General features: G+C 38.0%; 1 protein-coding gene across 1 annotated transcript in view; it reads right to left on the reverse strand.

Annotated features, from left to right (window-relative positions):
• RasGAP1 (Ras GTPase activating protein 1) overlaps positions 1-18166 on the reverse strand; it is a 43229-nt gene that overhangs the window by 19187 nt on the left and 5876 nt on the right. Inside the window, exon 2 of the mRNA XM_034985578.2 lies at positions 10797-10917. Within this exon, the coding sequence (XP_034841469.1) occupies positions 10797-10917 (121 nt within the window). The remainder of the gene's footprint in view (positions 1-10796; positions 10918-18166) is intronic.

Consider the following 18166-nt stretch of genomic DNA (forward strand, 5'->3'; position numbering starts at 1 on the left):
AAAGAGATGTGAAAATAGATAATATTATAGAAAACGAACATATAATTATTAATGTATGTGATGATAGCAGTGACGACAGTGAAAATAGTAGTATGGACGAATCTGATTAATTATGGCCTTTTGTGGCACCTTTTTCGGTATCTTTTGTATTCATATGTTTCTTGTGTGCATATAAAGTATGTATATTCATTTTCGTTCAAATATTCAGTTCGTTCAAATAAATTAAATAAACATATACATTTTTGTTTTATTAAACCTATTTAATCAGGTACAAAAACAAAACTTAATTGTTTTTTGTTCGAGAATAAATTGACATTCCACATCACTATTGTAATGTGTCAAACCGGCCATCATAGCGTGCCGCTAGTGTAAATGATGGCCACCGAGCTCATTTGACGTTGGTTGGTTTTACATTGCTGCTTCACTGAGTTATATTAAAATATTTATTCGTGGAAAACCTTCAATGGATAAAAATAAATGTCAAATGAACCTCCGTGGCTATCTATCATTCAGCGTTTAACTCTGATCATCTGATCTGAATCACCCCGCAGATCAAAACCGGTAAGTTTGGAACAAATATTCTATTACGGTAAATCAAGTAACGATAACGCCTACACAAACCCTAGATATTTTCGTGAATATAGAGCTAAATAGAATACCAACTTCTTTATTTATTTAAAATTTGTATTTCTACATTTTAATATGCACGTATGGACTCGTAAACATTAGGCATAGTGCGCGCAAAACATGTAGCCCAATCTGAAGAGTGAAGTTGTAAGTAACTTGTACTTGGGGATGTCTACTCATGTTTGCGCAGGTCACATAGTATAAGGCTTAAATTTTGCACAAGCCCGGCTAAGATCTGTTTTTATACAATGCGCAGTCGTCTACAAATTGGACTACTACTTCTTTTACGCGCATAATATAATTAGTCCTCAGTTGTTAGAAAACTATGTGAAATCATATTCTGTTGTGTTAAAGGCGAAAAGAAACAGGCCACACCTACACTATTTCATCACACGGACGTAATAATCGTATAGGATGAATTCCACGTACTCATCTCGTTTAAATAAAGGCCCGGACACACTTTTAACACGACCTACCACCGGCACCTTACGCCCTCCCGTGTTGAGTCAAGTCAAACCTCCTTACGTTGTAACTCGTAATCAATGCGTAGGATCGTGATTAACTGACATTATATTATAATCATTAATGATAGGGCATTAATCACGCAATGGTGGGGATTTTCTTAGGATAATAATGCTGTGGCCTCCCAGAGCAGTCTTTAGGTAGGTACTTTCGAATGACCAGACACACCCTGCAGCATTTTAGAACCAGCGACGAGTTACAAGTCATCAGGTGTTTTGCCCCCTATTTCTGAATTTCTTCGTGCATGATGCTTCCTATTGGTCGCGACTCGTGATATTGTTATCTTAATTCAGTCCTCTGACAATAATTTTGTGAACAGTGGAGGTTCTCTTTATTTAACGTAGACAAGAAATAGGTAAAGCCGGATTTTTCAAAATTAGGTTTCAAAATTAAGGAGACGATAGATAGCATTCATGTTTCATGATAGATAGTATTCATTCATTCATTCAAAAAGGGGCTCGATTGCGGTATAATGACAACTATAATGTCACGATCTCAATCACCTCTGATTAGTTTATGCTCGCTCACCATTGGCATCAATGCATTGTTGCAACAAAAATACCATAAATTCAGCCAATCACAACAATTGCGATTGTAATAACTCTTGATGCAAGTTTTCCGCAATCGTGCAGCAGGATTGGTCATAGAAAATATACTATGCGTGATGACTGTTGGCGTGCGGTGCGGAGTCATATTACAAGTGTGTTTTCGTCATAATGCAGAGTAATGCACTCAACTCAAAGCCGTCGACTGCCGGTGCCGGTCGCCCGTTTTGACGCGATGATCATTTTACGCGCCACGAGGTTCCGGCGTCAATTTATCACTTAAAAGCTTCCGCCAATGCACTACAAGATTTTAGTACGAGAGACCACATTTAAAGCATCTATTGAGAGTAGAGATACTTGATATATAATTTTAATTACCGATGTTGTAGTTAAAGAAAAAGCCATTATAGAACGGATAAAAAATGGTAATAAAATTTATATTGAATGCTGTTTTTTACTCGAAAGCGTGTTTAATCGAGTGAACTGAAAATATGTAAAATATGAAAATCAGTTCAGCTGTTGTGTACGAATAAAGTTTTCTTCCTATTCATGGCACAGTATTTATTTACAAGCTAATTTTAATTTATTAGCTTTCCTCCTGCTAACTTTTCAATAGGTATGCTCTCTAAATCCAGTTAAAATAAATCTACCTGCCAGTGCCTAGTAGGTAAAGACACAAGAGTTTTTGCGGTCGCCTCTATGTCTATTGGGTTTTTACGACGTTCTCAAGTTGAAACGGCTCCTGGAAATGACTTCATACACTGAGTGTGCCCAGTTAAATATAGGGTTACGCTCGCTCCACTCCTTATTCATCGCCTCGGGCTTGCAATTATTATATTAGCTGTAATAATTATTTTGTTCTTAAATGCTGCATGATAATTAACCAATGACGTAATAACAAGTTATGTATGATGAATAGAGCTACTCATCCGTATAGAATCTCTTCTGGTTATAACATCTATAGATACGTCACGCAGTGTGCGACCAAAACATCATAATTTCCGCTGAGTAAGGTATAATATATTACCAAACCCTCGCGAATGCAAAAAAATATGCAAGAGATTTTGTACCATCTCGAATCTGCCTGTATTTACCATGTCGATAACCCTGGTACGACACTTATCTAATAGTTACAAATAGGCTAACCGTACTGTATGAGATGTACGAGTAGGATGGTAGAGACGACAGATAAGTATAGAATTACACAGAGTAAATATTTAGTTAGTATAAGGCTGCTTTTCCACCAGGGCTTAGTAGTATTCGTAGAAAACGATTTAATCAATGATATTATAACTGCAGATAGGCAAAGCTCATACACTTGTATTTATTAATAAATATATTAATAAATATAATAAATATATTAATAAATACAAGTGTACATAAATTCGTACAGTATACGGCAAAAATAATGTACCTCGACCTTTAGAAAGAGATAGCAGGTTTGCAGAGCATTCTCTCTGTCGTTGAGACCGACAAAACGTCACATAGGTATGAGTGACAGAAACAATGCTCTACAAAGCCGAAATCTCATTCTAAAGGTCAATGTACATTATTTTCTGCCGCGTATTGTACGCTTAGTAGGGCTTATGTGTGATACACACGCGTAGCTACACACCATACGGGGTTTATGCACCTTTTGACACCTACGAGCGTGCTTCAAAGAATGGCGACCCGTTACCAAGAATGGGTGTGTACCTAATGAGCTGGCTCGCGACCAGGAATGAGCTAAGTTATGAAAATCAGTCCCCGCGCTAACCCGGTGCGGGTGACGTGCGGGCGGCGTCCTCCCGCCTCATACTCCGATTCCCATCTCGACCTGTTGCGGACTATAGTACACATAGGTATCTCTCGCTATGCATTCTTGCACATCTCTGGTGAAAAGGCTCCAAATGCAATGTGGTGTGGTACCTATTAACTAGCCAATATACAGTCGGCAGTTTCGACTCGGCGCTGATAAGGTATCACGAGACAAAGAACCCATTAAGTCGCTCTGAATGACGTGACGTTTCCTTCGATATCCGTCGTGGGGTGCTCAACTGCTCACCTTTGGGGTCACAAATCATTATCTCGTTTCCGCCCAGTCAATACGTTGATGTGCCTAATACAAACATTGTGGCACCTTCTTCGAAAGAAAAGGAAGCTGCTAAGATGGACTACTCCTACACGACAAAAAGGGCCCATTACACCATAAATAGTTCTTGTTATAGTTAAATAAACTTACGCGCACCCAAAAAACAAGCAAAGTAGGTGACACAAATCAGTATTCTTATAATAATATAAAAGGAAAAGGTGACTGACTAACTGACTGACTGATCTATCAACGCACAGCTCAAACTACTGGACGGATCGTGCTGAAATTTGGCATGCAGATAGATGCAGATTTTTGAAAATTCAACCCCTAACGGGGTAAAACAGGGGTTTGAAATTTGTGCAGTCCACGCGGACGAAGTCGCGAGCATAAAAGCTAGTCCTTAATAATTAAGGTTATATATCGAATGGTAATAAGTTAAATAAACCTGACTTTTGCAACCCAAAGTGACTTTTTTGGTGGTTAAATTTAAAGTTAATCATAACTGGCTATGGTGCAACTAGTCATAAGTATAGTAACACGACGTTATCGTAAAAGTATCGACGTCATAAGCATAGCTCGGTATTTTTGTATTGATAGCAGCTTCCGCTTGACCATTATCTCTGCCCGGTGATGTCATGATGCAGTGTAAGATTTATGCTGACGCCCTGGATTTTGGGATGTGTGTATTTCAGCTCTGGCTAAAGTTGGGCTACAATGTAACGCACGGTATAAAACATGGGATTACGTGGGTAAATTTACATATATACAAAATTTTGGTTATGAGTGTGTTTGTGTCTGTTTACCGATTTTGTCAAAATTTGGTAAAGACAAAGACATAGGCTGCTTCTAACCCAGAAAATCAAAGAGATCCCATGCGATTTTTTCAATAAAACCTAAATCCGTGCGGACGAAGCCACGGGCAACATTTGGTTATTAATTAATATATAAAACTTTTAAAACTATTATCAATAATACAATCAATAATGCATCGATCAAAGCGATTGAATTTATATGTATTTATAGTTATTGCAACTCACGAAGGCGAGTGAACTTTACTTGTGGTTACGTCGTATACGCATGGGCATTATGTTAGTGTGCGTGCATGTTGGACCAATCAGTCGCGAGCAAGCACTCGCAAACGCACACATTTAGTGTTACTTTCTTATACAGATCTATTGATCGAGCGCTCCTAATCATAGTGTCCTAATACCTACTTGAAGCAACACCGGTGATGTTAATCCGTACCTAAGTCCGGCGTTTTATTAATTGCAAGTTGTTATTAGTGCGTGTAGTTCAGTGTAAATTTGTCATTCATTCCCAAAACTGAATGGCGAGGGGTGTAGCGGAAGGGACGTTCCGCGCCGACGCACGCTCTCGCCGGAAACGCATCCGGGACGTGGCTCGCCGCCGCACCGCCCTCCTGCGCCGGGCGCCGGCGATCTAACCCTCCCCGGCCCAAAATTATCACACGCTTCTCTTTTTACCCCGGCAAAACCAAACAAGAAGTGTAAAATATTTTCGCATAAACTAGTTACAAGGCATTTGCTTGGCAGTTTCAATGATCCCTCTTCAAGTAAGAGTTCCGATTCAAGGTAGAATAAAATAGAAACGAATTTTTCTATTGTATCCTATCCTTTGCTAAAATGGATGCTGAGTTTAAGACTTTACGAGGAATATATTGAGGTAGGTATATTTGAATTTAAATAATTTGATAAATCTGCACCCTTATTATAAATGCGAAAGTGTGTTTGTTTGCTAGTTTGTCCTTCAATCACGTCGCAACAGTGCAACGGATTGACGTGATTTTTGCATGGGTATAGTAAAAGACCCAGGTCTTATCCCGGAAAATCAGAGTTCCCACGGAATTTTTAAAAACCTAATTCCACGCGGACGAAGTCGCGGGCATCAGCTAGTTAGTAGATAAAGTCGAATATTTAAAAAAAAATGTGTCGCTGTTCTACGCAACTTAAAAACTTTAATCAAGCCCGCATCAGCAGCAAGAAAAACTTGGTTTGATTTCCATAACAGTTGTCAATTTGTTAATCAGTAACTCTATAGCCATATCTTATTTTGCTTTTTAGAGTTTCCTAGTGGCGGATGTAACACTACCTATGTAATGTAAAACACTATCCAATTCGATGTCTTCTCGTAAACGTACTTAACAATTCTTAAACTTACTAAGATTCTTTCTTATGACTACTTCCTGTTATGTTACAATGCGATGAGTAAGATAATAATATTATAGTAAGTAACCTACGTAGGTAGATACTTCATACATTTTAATATGAATGTCAACTTTCAGGCGTAGACTCGAACGAAGGCGGGTCGCATTAGTCACTGTTCGAAATTTGTTGTGAAATAGTGTACATGTATATAGGTACAAATATAATCCAAATTAAAAGTTTAACAGCGCCGGACATTATTATTACAGATGCATAGGTATATTAAAACAATAAAATTGTAATCCGGTATTTGACAACTAGTCAAATCAGTATCTTTTATCAAACGTCAAAACACGCGCTTAGTATGGGAGCTTGTATGAAATACTTGCAGTGACTTACAATGATTTGACGTACTTTTTTAGTTTATTAATCGATTTTTTTAAAGAATATTAGCTAATTATGACTAATATTGCCCTTTCCCCTCCAACTAAGCGTAAAGCTTGTGCTAGGAGTAGGTGCGACAATAGTGCAACGGGTGGGGTTTCAACCGCCGACCTTTCCGAATTCTGTCCACTCTCCTCAACCGTTGAGCCATTGAGGCTAAATTAATTTAAAATGGTTATCCTAATAATATTATAAATGTGAGTGTGGATGTTTGGATGTTTGTTACTCAATCACGCAAAAACGGCAGAACGGATTTAGATGAAATTTGGAATGGAGATAGATTATACCCTGGATTAACACATAGGCTACTTTTTATCCCGGAAAATCAAAAAGTTCTCGCGGGATTTTGAAAAATGAAAATCCACGCAGACGAAGTCGCGGGCATCAGCTAGTCACACATAAAACTAAGAAAGGGCATGGGTTTTACGTATTTTGGAAGACTCTCTATTTAATAATCACTGAAAAATAATTTATTTTTAACATAGACAAATACCGTAATATTTATTGTACTAACAGGTGCTCGTGGCTTTTTCATAATTAGATTTCCAAATTGGGTGTGTGAATTGCAATAACAATACATTTGTATAAATAGTATTTAAGTTGAGGTACTGTAACGCAATGGAATCCTAAGCAAAACCGTCGAGCGACCTGTTCCAGGTCCTCAAAGGACACACATGACAGAATGCTTTGATATGCCTGCACAGCTTTCTTAAAAATGAGATGTTGTGCCGACCCCACGTAGCGTGGGATAAGGTAAGGAAGAAGAAGAGCTTTCCTAAAAATAAACTCGCAAGCAAAACTATGGAATCACCTGCTTGTGATATGATACGAGCTATCTTAAGAACTAAATGACTGGTGAAGATTAATGAAAGTGATACCATTTTAAAGGCTATACTGTAAGCTTTAAATTAATACAAAATTAATTAAAATTAGACCCGTATTTCAGAAGCTTTCCTGGTTTTAAAGTGAAGGAGAATACACATTCGAGTTCAAAAATCCTATGCCCTCTCGTCCTGTCAGTGAGCGCCGACCTTATTAGTTTGAATGCATCATAATATTACATTAGGTAGTGGGAATATTAATTAAGTGCCTATTCATTGCAATTTACACGCATCGCTAAGTGCATTGAGCGGAAGTTATTTCGCATGGACGATGTACAGTGGTGCACGCGGTAAAATTTATAAATACGAGATTCAAAGAAAGCGAGAGTGAATTGCTTTATTGTTTTCATGAATTGAACTTGCGCAGCTGAAATTATTACTATAATGGACAAAGGAAAATAATAATTACTGTACATTTGATATGAGTATGGTGGTATACCTAAAACCTGACGCACCCTGGCTTCGCTGCCGAAAATTTTGGCGGGCGGAATTTCTGGAAATCTCTCCTTAGTGGAGATCTACGTTATAGAGAATCTACACACAGAATCTCAAATTGCTAGACCCATCGTTTTGACCTAAGCGTTGATAAGTCGCTCAGTCAGTTTATCCTTTTATGTAATAAAATTGCTAGCTAGCCTGCGCCTTAATTCAAGTGAATTTTGGGTTATGAAGATCCCGGTGTTAATCAAAATCTTTTCAACGACTTCAAATATTTATACGGATTCTGGAACTTCTTGAAGAAACAGACCATGGAATGAACCAAAATTCCCAAACATAGAAACTAAAGTCAATATATTGCGTGATGTAACTTAACTTTTGAATAATAATTGTATTTCTCAATTGTCAGAGCTCAACCCCAAAAAGCGATGCACAAAAGACTGGCCTTGGAACGAGGATGCTAAAAAGGTCTTTTCTCAAATCTCAAGATCAGTTACTATAATGCAATGAATGCCTGCAAAGTGAATTTATTAAACAACTAGCTGATTGGACTGAACGCGTGGATTTATGTTTTTAAAGATCCCGCGGGAACCTTTTGATTTTCTGGGATAAAAAGTAGCCTATGTGTTAATCCAGGGTATAATCTATGTCCATTCCCAATTTCATCCAAATCCGTTTAGCCGTTGTAGCGTGATTGCGAGTAACAAACATCCAAACATCCACACTTTCACGTTTATAATATTAGTAGGATTGAGGTTATGAATAGCCGCCAGGTATATTTGCATATGACATAATATTTTAGGAAGAATGAAAACAATAGTGTGCCAAATACGCACATAATACGCACATGAACGAATTCTGGAATGCTAGCGTACTTTAATTATTCTTAATTCAGTGGCTCCTACCGTATAATTTTACATCCATTCACAACGTTGCGAACCTTGACCCACTATTTTTGTTTGACTCCCAGCTTGTAGGGTTGACAATTTTTGGGGTTCCGTACCTTAAAACTAAAAGGCAAAAAGGAATCCTTCATAGGATCACTTCGTTGTCCGTCTGTCTGTCAAGAAAATCTATAGTGTACGTGATACTTCCCATTGACCTAGAATCATGAAATTTGGCAGGTAGGTTGGTCTTATAGCATAAGTAAAGGAATAAATCCGAAAACCGTGATTTTGTTGTGTTTACATCACAAAAAAAATTAAAATGTGTTCATGAACAAATGATTAGTATTTTTAATTTTCAATGTATGATAACTATACCTAGTGGGTACAATATGAAAGGACTTTACCTGTTAATTCAAAAATAGATTTTTATTTATCTATTGTGCGAAATGTCGAAAAAAATACCCGAGTACGGAACCCTCAGTGCGCGAGTCTGAATCTCACTGGACCGGTTTTTTTTTACTTGGTATTATTTCCCTAATCCACTTTTGGTATCCTCAATCTAAGCGCTTTCTTTTTTCTTTGTATCTAACTTTATGAAATAAAGTAACTAAAATTTTGCATCGCTGTTACTTGTCAAAAATTGTAAAGTTTTTGTCAAATAACGATGTTGCTAAGTAACTTATCGACAGATTGCAGATAGATTTATTGATTTTTATATAATTACAACCCGGGTATCTTTAAAACAAGAGTGAATAGGCATCTTCTAGGTGAACGCGTCCCATCTTAGGCTACATCATCACTTTCCATCAGGTGTGATTGTGGTCAAGCGAATACCTAAAATGAATTTAAAAAAATTTTTTGGCCATTAGTAAATTCGTATACTGTCCAAAAATTGGGAAAAAGTGTTAATATTCTTAGTTCGTGGACTTGGTAAGTACCTAATTCAATACCTAATATAAAATATGGTTGACAACCCTACCAGTAATGTTTCCCACCCAAACGGACCGGAAGATAGTCCGGAAGCTTTACAAAGAGACCGTTATATTACTAACTTACTGGTAAAATATTAATAATATTGGCTGTTCATGTTCCGATTTTAGTAACACTTCCTTTAAACCATAAATAAACATCTAGTATCTACGACTCTTGAGGGGTGGCTAAAATGCGGAAAAGACACAGGGAGGACGAAAAAACTAGGAGCTGAGCAATTCAAGAAGTAAAAACCGGCGAAGTGCGTGGCGGGCGCGCATCAAACACGTATGGGTTTGATGAAAAAAAAAATTTTGAGTTTCAGTTCTAAGTATGTGGAACCCCCAAAGTTTATTGTTTTTTTTCTATTTTTCTGTGAAAATCTTAATGCGGTTCACAGAATGCATCTACTTACCAAGTTTCAACAGTATAGCTCTTATAGTTACGGAAAAAAGTGGCTGTGACATACGGACGAACAGACAGAAAGACATGACATCTCTATAATGGTTCCGTTTTTGCCATTTGGCTACAGAACCCTAATAAAAATTAGCACTTTAAAACATCATACTTTACATACGGATCTAGAAATCGAAAAATGATATTCGTGGGAACACCCACACCCACAGTATTTTTAATGACCTATTCAACGATACCCACACTATGGGGTAGACGAGAAAAAAAATTCATCCCCACTTTACATATGGGGGAGCTACCCTAAAAAAAATATTTATCACAATTTTATTTCACCACTTTGTCGGCGTGATTAATATTAATTATACCCATGCCAAATTACAGATTTCTACCACTAATAGTCTCTGAGATGAACCGAGGACGGACGGACGGACTGACAGACGGACGGACATGGCGAAACTAAAAGTCCCTTGTGCAGTAACCACTTTTAAAATAGTCCAGGATTTTATAATTTTCCTATAGGTACTTGGCGTTAGTAAAAAAAAACTCGGCCCTACCTGCGCAATGGGTGATTTATCAATCTATTTAGTGATATCAAGAGGCGCGACGCCGTCGGCAGGACAACCTAACGGCGACTAAAACCGAATGTACGCCAATGAAATACAGACCTTATTGCTTGCCGTTAAGATTTTAAACCTGGCGCGTATGCATCAACCAATAGCGGACGGAGCGTTCTATGATTGGCCGAGATATTTTCGCGCCATTTAAAAATAAAATTTCTGCGCAGGTACATCGGCGTAACGTATAAAAGTGACAGTACTGTACTTTTTGTTACTTACTTAAGTGTTCTCTCCATTGTGGAAGTGCGGAATATCTCTTCTTGGTCGAGAGACAACACGCAGTATATGTCACGTTGGCAGGCGGCGCCATTGTTGCGAGCTGGGAGATTCTTAGCTTCACCTGTAACAATAATAAAGGAAATTATACGAAGTATCAGTCAGTACAACGGAACTAGCCACAATCTCTACCTATCATCTTTCAAAGATCTTTTCAAGTGAGTTGATAAACGTTTGTACAAATAGTATAAAGGGGACCAGGAATTATTTTCAAGTCATCCGGTGCGGGACGGGCCTGCGCCCTACTTTGGTGCGATCTACATGTTAACACAAACTATACAGATCCTCACTTTAATAACAGATGCCGTAGTCATATATTTTTACACTATTACGATAAGATAAATAGACGACCTCCCCTGGCGTATTGGTGTGCATTGCAATCTTATAAATTTGATGATTCTGGATCTTCCTGCACGATTAATCTAGGAATTTATAATTTTTTCGGGTTCCGTATCTCCATAGAAAAAAACCGGCCAAGTGCGAGTCAGACTCACGCACCAAGGGTTCCGTATTACATTCGTATTTTTCGACATTTTGCAGGATAAATCAAAAACTATTATGCATAAAAATAAATAAAAATCTGTTTTAGAATCTACAAGTAAAACCCTTTCATATGATACCCCACTGCAGCCCCACTTGGTATAGTTATCTAACTTTGAAAATTGAAAATACAAATATTTGTTTAAGAACTAATTTTAATTTTTTTTTTCTGTGATGTAACCACAAATTCACTATTTCCAGATTTATTCCTTTACTTGTGCTATAAGACCTACCTACCTACCAAATTTCATGATACTAGGTCAACGGAATGTACCCTATAGGTTTCCTTGACAGAAACGACGCGCGGACAGACTGCCAGACGGTCAGACAGACAGACAGACAACAAAGTGATCCTATAAGGGTTCCTTTTTTCCTTTTGAGATACGGAACCCTAAAAATGAACTCTTATAGGATCACTTCGCTGTTTGTCTGTCTGTCGTGTCTGTCAAGACTTGTCAAGGGAATCAAAATCTATAGGGTAGGTAATTCTCGTTGATCTAGAATCATAAAATTTGGCAGGTAGCAATGTCTTATAGCCCAAGTACCTAAAGGAAAAATCCGTAAACCATTAATTTGTGGTTACCACAAAATAATTTAAAAAGTTACGATGGTAGGTACGGAACCCTACGTGTGCGAATCCGATTCGCACTTGTTGAATTAAAAGATCGCCAAGATCAGCTCGATCTTGACGTTTGTCACAGACGGATTACATCCTGAAAACAGTAAACTATTTTTTATCCGAATTTATTTTTGCCTCAATGAAAAAGAAGTTTTAAAGAGTAAATTCCAAGCGAACTCCGACGTGGTTGGAGGGATTTTTCCCTTTATCTATCCTAAAACAGCCACCTAGCGTGTATAGTAACTGTGTGAAACTATGCACCCGACCAAAAAAAATATAAAGTAAGTAGGTATACAAATTCGCCGTCCGGGGTGGATAGGCGGGGACACACGTTTCCGAGTATATGGGTGTTTTAGGGTAGATAAACGGAATAAGCCGCTGGCAGTAAATTAACATGCTGGAAACACATACTTGAAATGCAAGAGTCAGTCTTTCTATTTTAATTCATTATCAATTATTTATCAGTGAAAATTGCTCGAGCGTTTTGTTGCACAGTGTGCGCCGATCCTACGGCCTTGATAGTTTCGTATTCAATGAATGGTGTAGTTTCATGCGTACCTGTTCATTAATATGGTAGGTATTTAAATTGACATTCACATATTATAACAGGAAAAATCTGAGATTATTTCTCCCAATTAAAGCTTATTCGCTGCCTGATAATAATTTAATAATATTGTTAAAATGGAAGGTCCAGTGGTTATGCAACGTTGTGACCTCGTCGGATATAGCTTTATACGGCGAAGCAAGGTAAGGTAGCCATGGTACCTACCTCGCACCGTAACCGAGTCCTGTTGGCAAGATTTGGACAAACAACGCGCGATGGAAACTAGAAAAAAAAATATTTACCAGTGGTGTCACGGACAATACAAATAAATGTTAAATTTTTAGGATTCCGTACCCGAAGGGTGCCAACGTGACCCTATTACTAAGCGTCCGCTGTCCGTCCGTCTGTCTGTCAGCGGGCTGTATTTCGTGAACCGTAATAGTAGACGTAGAGATGAAATTATCTTTTTCTCTAAATTTTATTATTTCTTAAATAGTAAAAATATCGACATGAAAATTAAAAAGTGTTATTTCTTGTACGATGGTACAGAACCCTTCGTAAGCGAGTCCGACTCGCACTTGACCGATTTTTACGTCTGTGACATAACCTGCACCCGGAATGGGGCAGTATGGGGAATGGAAAATATATATCGTACTAGCTAATGCCCGGCATGCGTTGCAATGCGACTCGCGCCCTACTTTACCCGGGTACGTTGTACGTCGATAGTACTACGTATGAAACTTTCCCACTGAACTGTATGAAGTTTCATCGCAATCAGATGAATGGTACAGCAACGCATAAGAGACAAACAAACATTTTATAGAGAGATACCCCATAGCGCGCGTTCGGTGACGTCTTGCCGTGAAATTGCCTGACCGCTTTGTGTTTATCCAAGCCTTTACCCTAGAGTCAATAATTGCGACCTTTATGCGTAAACGTTAAACAGTAAGTAACTTGTGAACTAACGTAATAATAGGCTAGTTGACCCTTTTTTTAAGTAGGTCTTAAATGGTTAATATTTGTCCTATTAGATCAAAAATATTAACACTATATTTTTTTGCGCCCTAAAAACCGTAAAACTTTAATTTAAAAATATATTTTTCTTAGACAGGTGAAAACACTGTCGGCCATGTTTGACCGATAGATTATCTGTGCTCTGACGTCATGCATTTGTAAACAACAGCACAACCTCCCAAAGTTTAATAAACATGACTTCTATACTAGTTTACATGAAAAATATAGTAATTATCGTTATTGTATCATCCGAGAATGTAAAAAAAGTAGATAATTTAAAGTCCTGACAAACTTTTACGGACTTTAAATTTTATATATATGGATACTACGTTAGTCCACGCGTGACATAGGGATGACATTTCTTTGTTTACATATATAATGACGTCACATCATGGCTGACAGCGTTTTCTGCGTTTCAAATAAAAATAAAAATTGTATTTTTTTAAATTGGATTTATATATCCATCCTGCGTTTTTAATAATTGTTATTGATATATTTCGTTGTCTTAAGCAAAATACTATAATAAATAATCATTTATTGGACGAAATTAGATATGAGTCAAGTAGCCTATTGCGATTTGTGAATTAAATCACAATTACACCATCTACAACTCTATTCTCTCTGTGTAATCAGTCGATAAGTTACTAAGAACATTGATTATGTATTGTGCTCGGTGTGGCACTACTGAAAGCCATAAAGCAAAATAAGAAGAAGAACATTGATTATTTTTTAATAGAGATAGCGAGCAAACGAGCAGGTGGGTCACCTGATGTTAAGTGATTACCGCCGCCCATGAACATTTGCAGCACCAGAGGAACTGCCGATGCATTGCCGGCCATTTAGTAATTTGTTGGTCCGCCCCTTGAATAACCCCATGTTGTAATCTAGTGGGAACACCGCCGATGAGAGATTAGAGATAGGATTGATAATTATAATTATTATTATTCATTTCGGCCGTAACTTAAGCCGTCAGAGTCGATGTATGAGCTGTCAGACAAGCACGAGACTTCAAAATGGTTGAAGTGTCGTGCTGTAGTCACTGGTCATTCCATCTAAAGTGTAGTCATTCCTTATAAAACTTTGCCATTGTTCGCATATAACTACGTAGTGTTTTACCATGAACTCAATCATAATGAGTTCTTTATTAAGCCTTCACATTCATTTCCGTGTTAAACTTAAGTAATTACGATGGACATTCCGCCAAAAGCCGTTGAAAAAAATAAATGTTTGGGAAAGTTTGCAAATTGCAACAGAAAATCAACCTTTCACTTAAGCGCTCTAACTAAATCGCAGCTCATCATAACAGTCATATGCGGTGCGGCGAAGAGAGATCATGACGATTGTTAGGGCTAAACAAAGACCTTGTGGCAAACGTACACACACTCCCACAAATTCGTACCTAATTGGACTACGAGAGAAACTAGTTGCGACAACAAACTGTACATAATTGCTGATGCAAAAACAACCGTCATCATCAACGGCGGTAACACACGCCATCGAACTAGATCGTGGGAGTGAAACGGGAAACTTTGAATAACACCATGGGTATCTGAGGAAACGTATCTATGTACTTATATTGTGCTTGCCGTGGGCCGTGTGGCCACAATGGAGTGCCGTCATGATGTTGCCACACTGTTGTGTGTAGCTCGGCTCTTTCGAAATCGAGAGTACTTTGGTGTTTTAGGAATGCCGTACACAAATATGGGAATGTTTCAACCGCGCTGGCAGACGATTTGGTCATTTTTACATAGAACATTATTACACAAATATGATTTCGCTAAGGTCACCAGTACCACCTTTAGATCGTACCGTACCGTTTCTATGCTTTACCTCTGTAAGATGCCAATCTCATCGGTATGAGATGGAGTAGTATCTAATTGTTTTAGAAGATAGATCATGATGTCAATAATCTTCTTCTTCTTCTTCTTCCTTACCTTATCCCACGCTACGTGGGGTCGGCACAAAATATCTTCTTCTTCCACTCATTCCTGTCATTCGTCAACGTATTATCCACTTCTTTTTCACGCATATCCTCTTTCACGCAATCCTTCCACCTTTTCTTTGGTCGTCCTCTCCTCTTTTTTCCTTCCACATGCATACTTAACATTTTTCTAGTGACATGGCTTTCTTCCCTCCGCATTATATGCCCATACCATGCCAGCCTATTACCCCTGATCTTTTCTACCACTGGCGCTACTTTCAAACTACCCCTTATATGATGTCAATAATCTGATTTGAAATATTGTCTTAGGTTGTTAATTCTTCTTAGGTATACAAAATTGGTAATGTTTCCTCCTACGTCTCACCAGTGGCACGTTTGAATCTAGGTCCTCACCCACATACACCTTCCTATTTGCAGGTGGGTTGCAAGTACCTTTACCTAAAGTACCTAGTACCTACACATACCTAAGACATTAAGTCGGGGTCGACTTAGTTTTTCCTAATCCTACTGATATTATGGCTTAGCTCATAGCACATATAGCTCAAGTTGAGGCATACCTATGTATCTAACGTATTTTTTTGTGTTGACAGAAAGAGGATCTTCTTGAGCCACCTGACTTCCTGGGAGAGAAATTGGGTTATAATTACCTATCAACCTAATTCTAATTTCTATACCTATCTACTCGGTGCTCCCTTTGCGCGACGGCCATTAGGCTAGTAACGGAGCCGGAGGCAATAGCCTCCTGACTGCATGCACCTCGCTATGAGGTGTTTATTTTATTTTATTGTGAGATAGGCTTGCGCTTGGCACAAGCTGCCATATTGCCAAGGTCTTGTACACTTGCACTGCCTAGATCCGCGGCTGCCTCAAATGTATACGTACGAGTATAAGTATAAGTAGGTACGTGAGGTAGGTAGTGTTTAATTTCGTCCTATTAAATTACGTAGGCAGCTTATACTGCCGAAAGTGAAATCTAAACAGCTCATGTAAATTCATCAGTAAACCATGTAAGAATGAATAACTATGGACATAATAGGTATAATGATAGAGGCTATTACCCTGCCAGACTCGCCCGTTCAGAGATAATTACAAAAACAATTTTGCAAATTATCCGTGTACAAGAGTTTACCTAATTTGCGAACAATTTCGAAAGCCAGCCTAATGTATTATAATATATGCACCTACGTATCATAAATCATTGTTAATAAATGTAAAACGTAGGGTTTTGCCTTTATTAACAATGATAATTATACTTATATATATCAAAAATATTTTTAATTACTTAAGTGGTTTGAATGAAACATGACACTGAACATGAAGACATGTAGATTGTAGGTGCCTAAACTACACCTAGAGCTACCTATATCTATACTACACCTAGCTAGTAGTAGGTAGTAGGTACACAAGGTGGGCGTGGAGAAAAATTAGTAAGAGATTTATAACATACTAGATGATGCCCGCGACTTCTTCCGCGTGGATTTAGATTTTTAAAAATCCGTGGGAACTCTTTAATTTTCCGGGATAAAAAGTAGCCTATATGTATAGCCCGGGATGCAAGATATCTCTGTACCAAATTTCATCAAAATCGGTTGAACGGTTGGGCCGTGAAAAGCTAGCAGACAGACAGACAGACAGAAAGACAGACACACTTTCGCATTTATAATAATAGTATGGATTAATATTTACAAGTGCTTTTGAATAATGCAAAATATGAAACTGTGCAAGTCTTATTAATAGCTAAAAACACGTTACGTAGAAGAAATGGAAACAGGGACACTGTTTATCTTTTTATCTCCGAAGGTAGCGAATTTGTGCGCAATAAAGAGCACCTTTTATCAACTTATCAGATGCTAACGGCTCGATAGCAAAGCGTGCAATAATCTTATCATTGATATTCTGTTTCAATGAATAGTGCGGCCACGTGAGGAGTCGTCCAGGCGAGGGCGCGCATCGATAAGTACGATAAATGAGAGCCTTTTCATTAACGGAGCGACGAGTTTCCATGAATGGGCGGGCGCACTGAATGGAAAACACTAGTTCGCCCCATTCACGGTGCGTGGCGTGCTGTGGATAAATTTACAGCCTAGCCAGTCGTGTGATGACAATATTGCTTATCTACCAGATAGAGGCCTTGTTGTATGCTAAAGTCATATAATTTAGTCATATTTATGATCAAAATTTGTACACTATTCCTACTAGCCTATATTTCATATCTCAGTAGACATGTTATTACTTATCCTAGTCTTATAATAAAATTATGCAAAGTAATTAAGTAAATAACTGGGAAACTTCTACCTATTTAGTTATGTTTTTTTTTGAAAATAATAAATACAAAAATAAATATCGGGTGATCCTAATAATTTAATACCAAAGTAAAAGGTATTGATGGCCACAATCAGAAATGCCATAAATAAGTACAGTGATAATGAGCGATGTATGCTGGTATGAATCTTGGACTTGCGATCAACTAAAATTATGTGTCGAATTTTGCGAGATGTCGATGCCTCACACCTTCATGACCAACTGTGTCGTATACCCCATGTCTATGTCCCTAAATCTAACACTAATCTTCGTACGAAAGAATAAACTTTTCGTGGTCCCACATCATCGCACTGTTCCACCGCTCTTTCATTGGCATCGTTCAACGCGCTTTT

The sequence above is a fragment of the Maniola hyperantus genome, chromosome 4 (genome assembly GCF_902806685.2).
Source record: "Maniola hyperantus chromosome 4, iAphHyp1.2, whole genome shotgun sequence".
Lineage (NCBI taxonomy): Eukaryota > Metazoa > Arthropoda > Insecta > Lepidoptera > Nymphalidae > Maniola > Maniola hyperantus.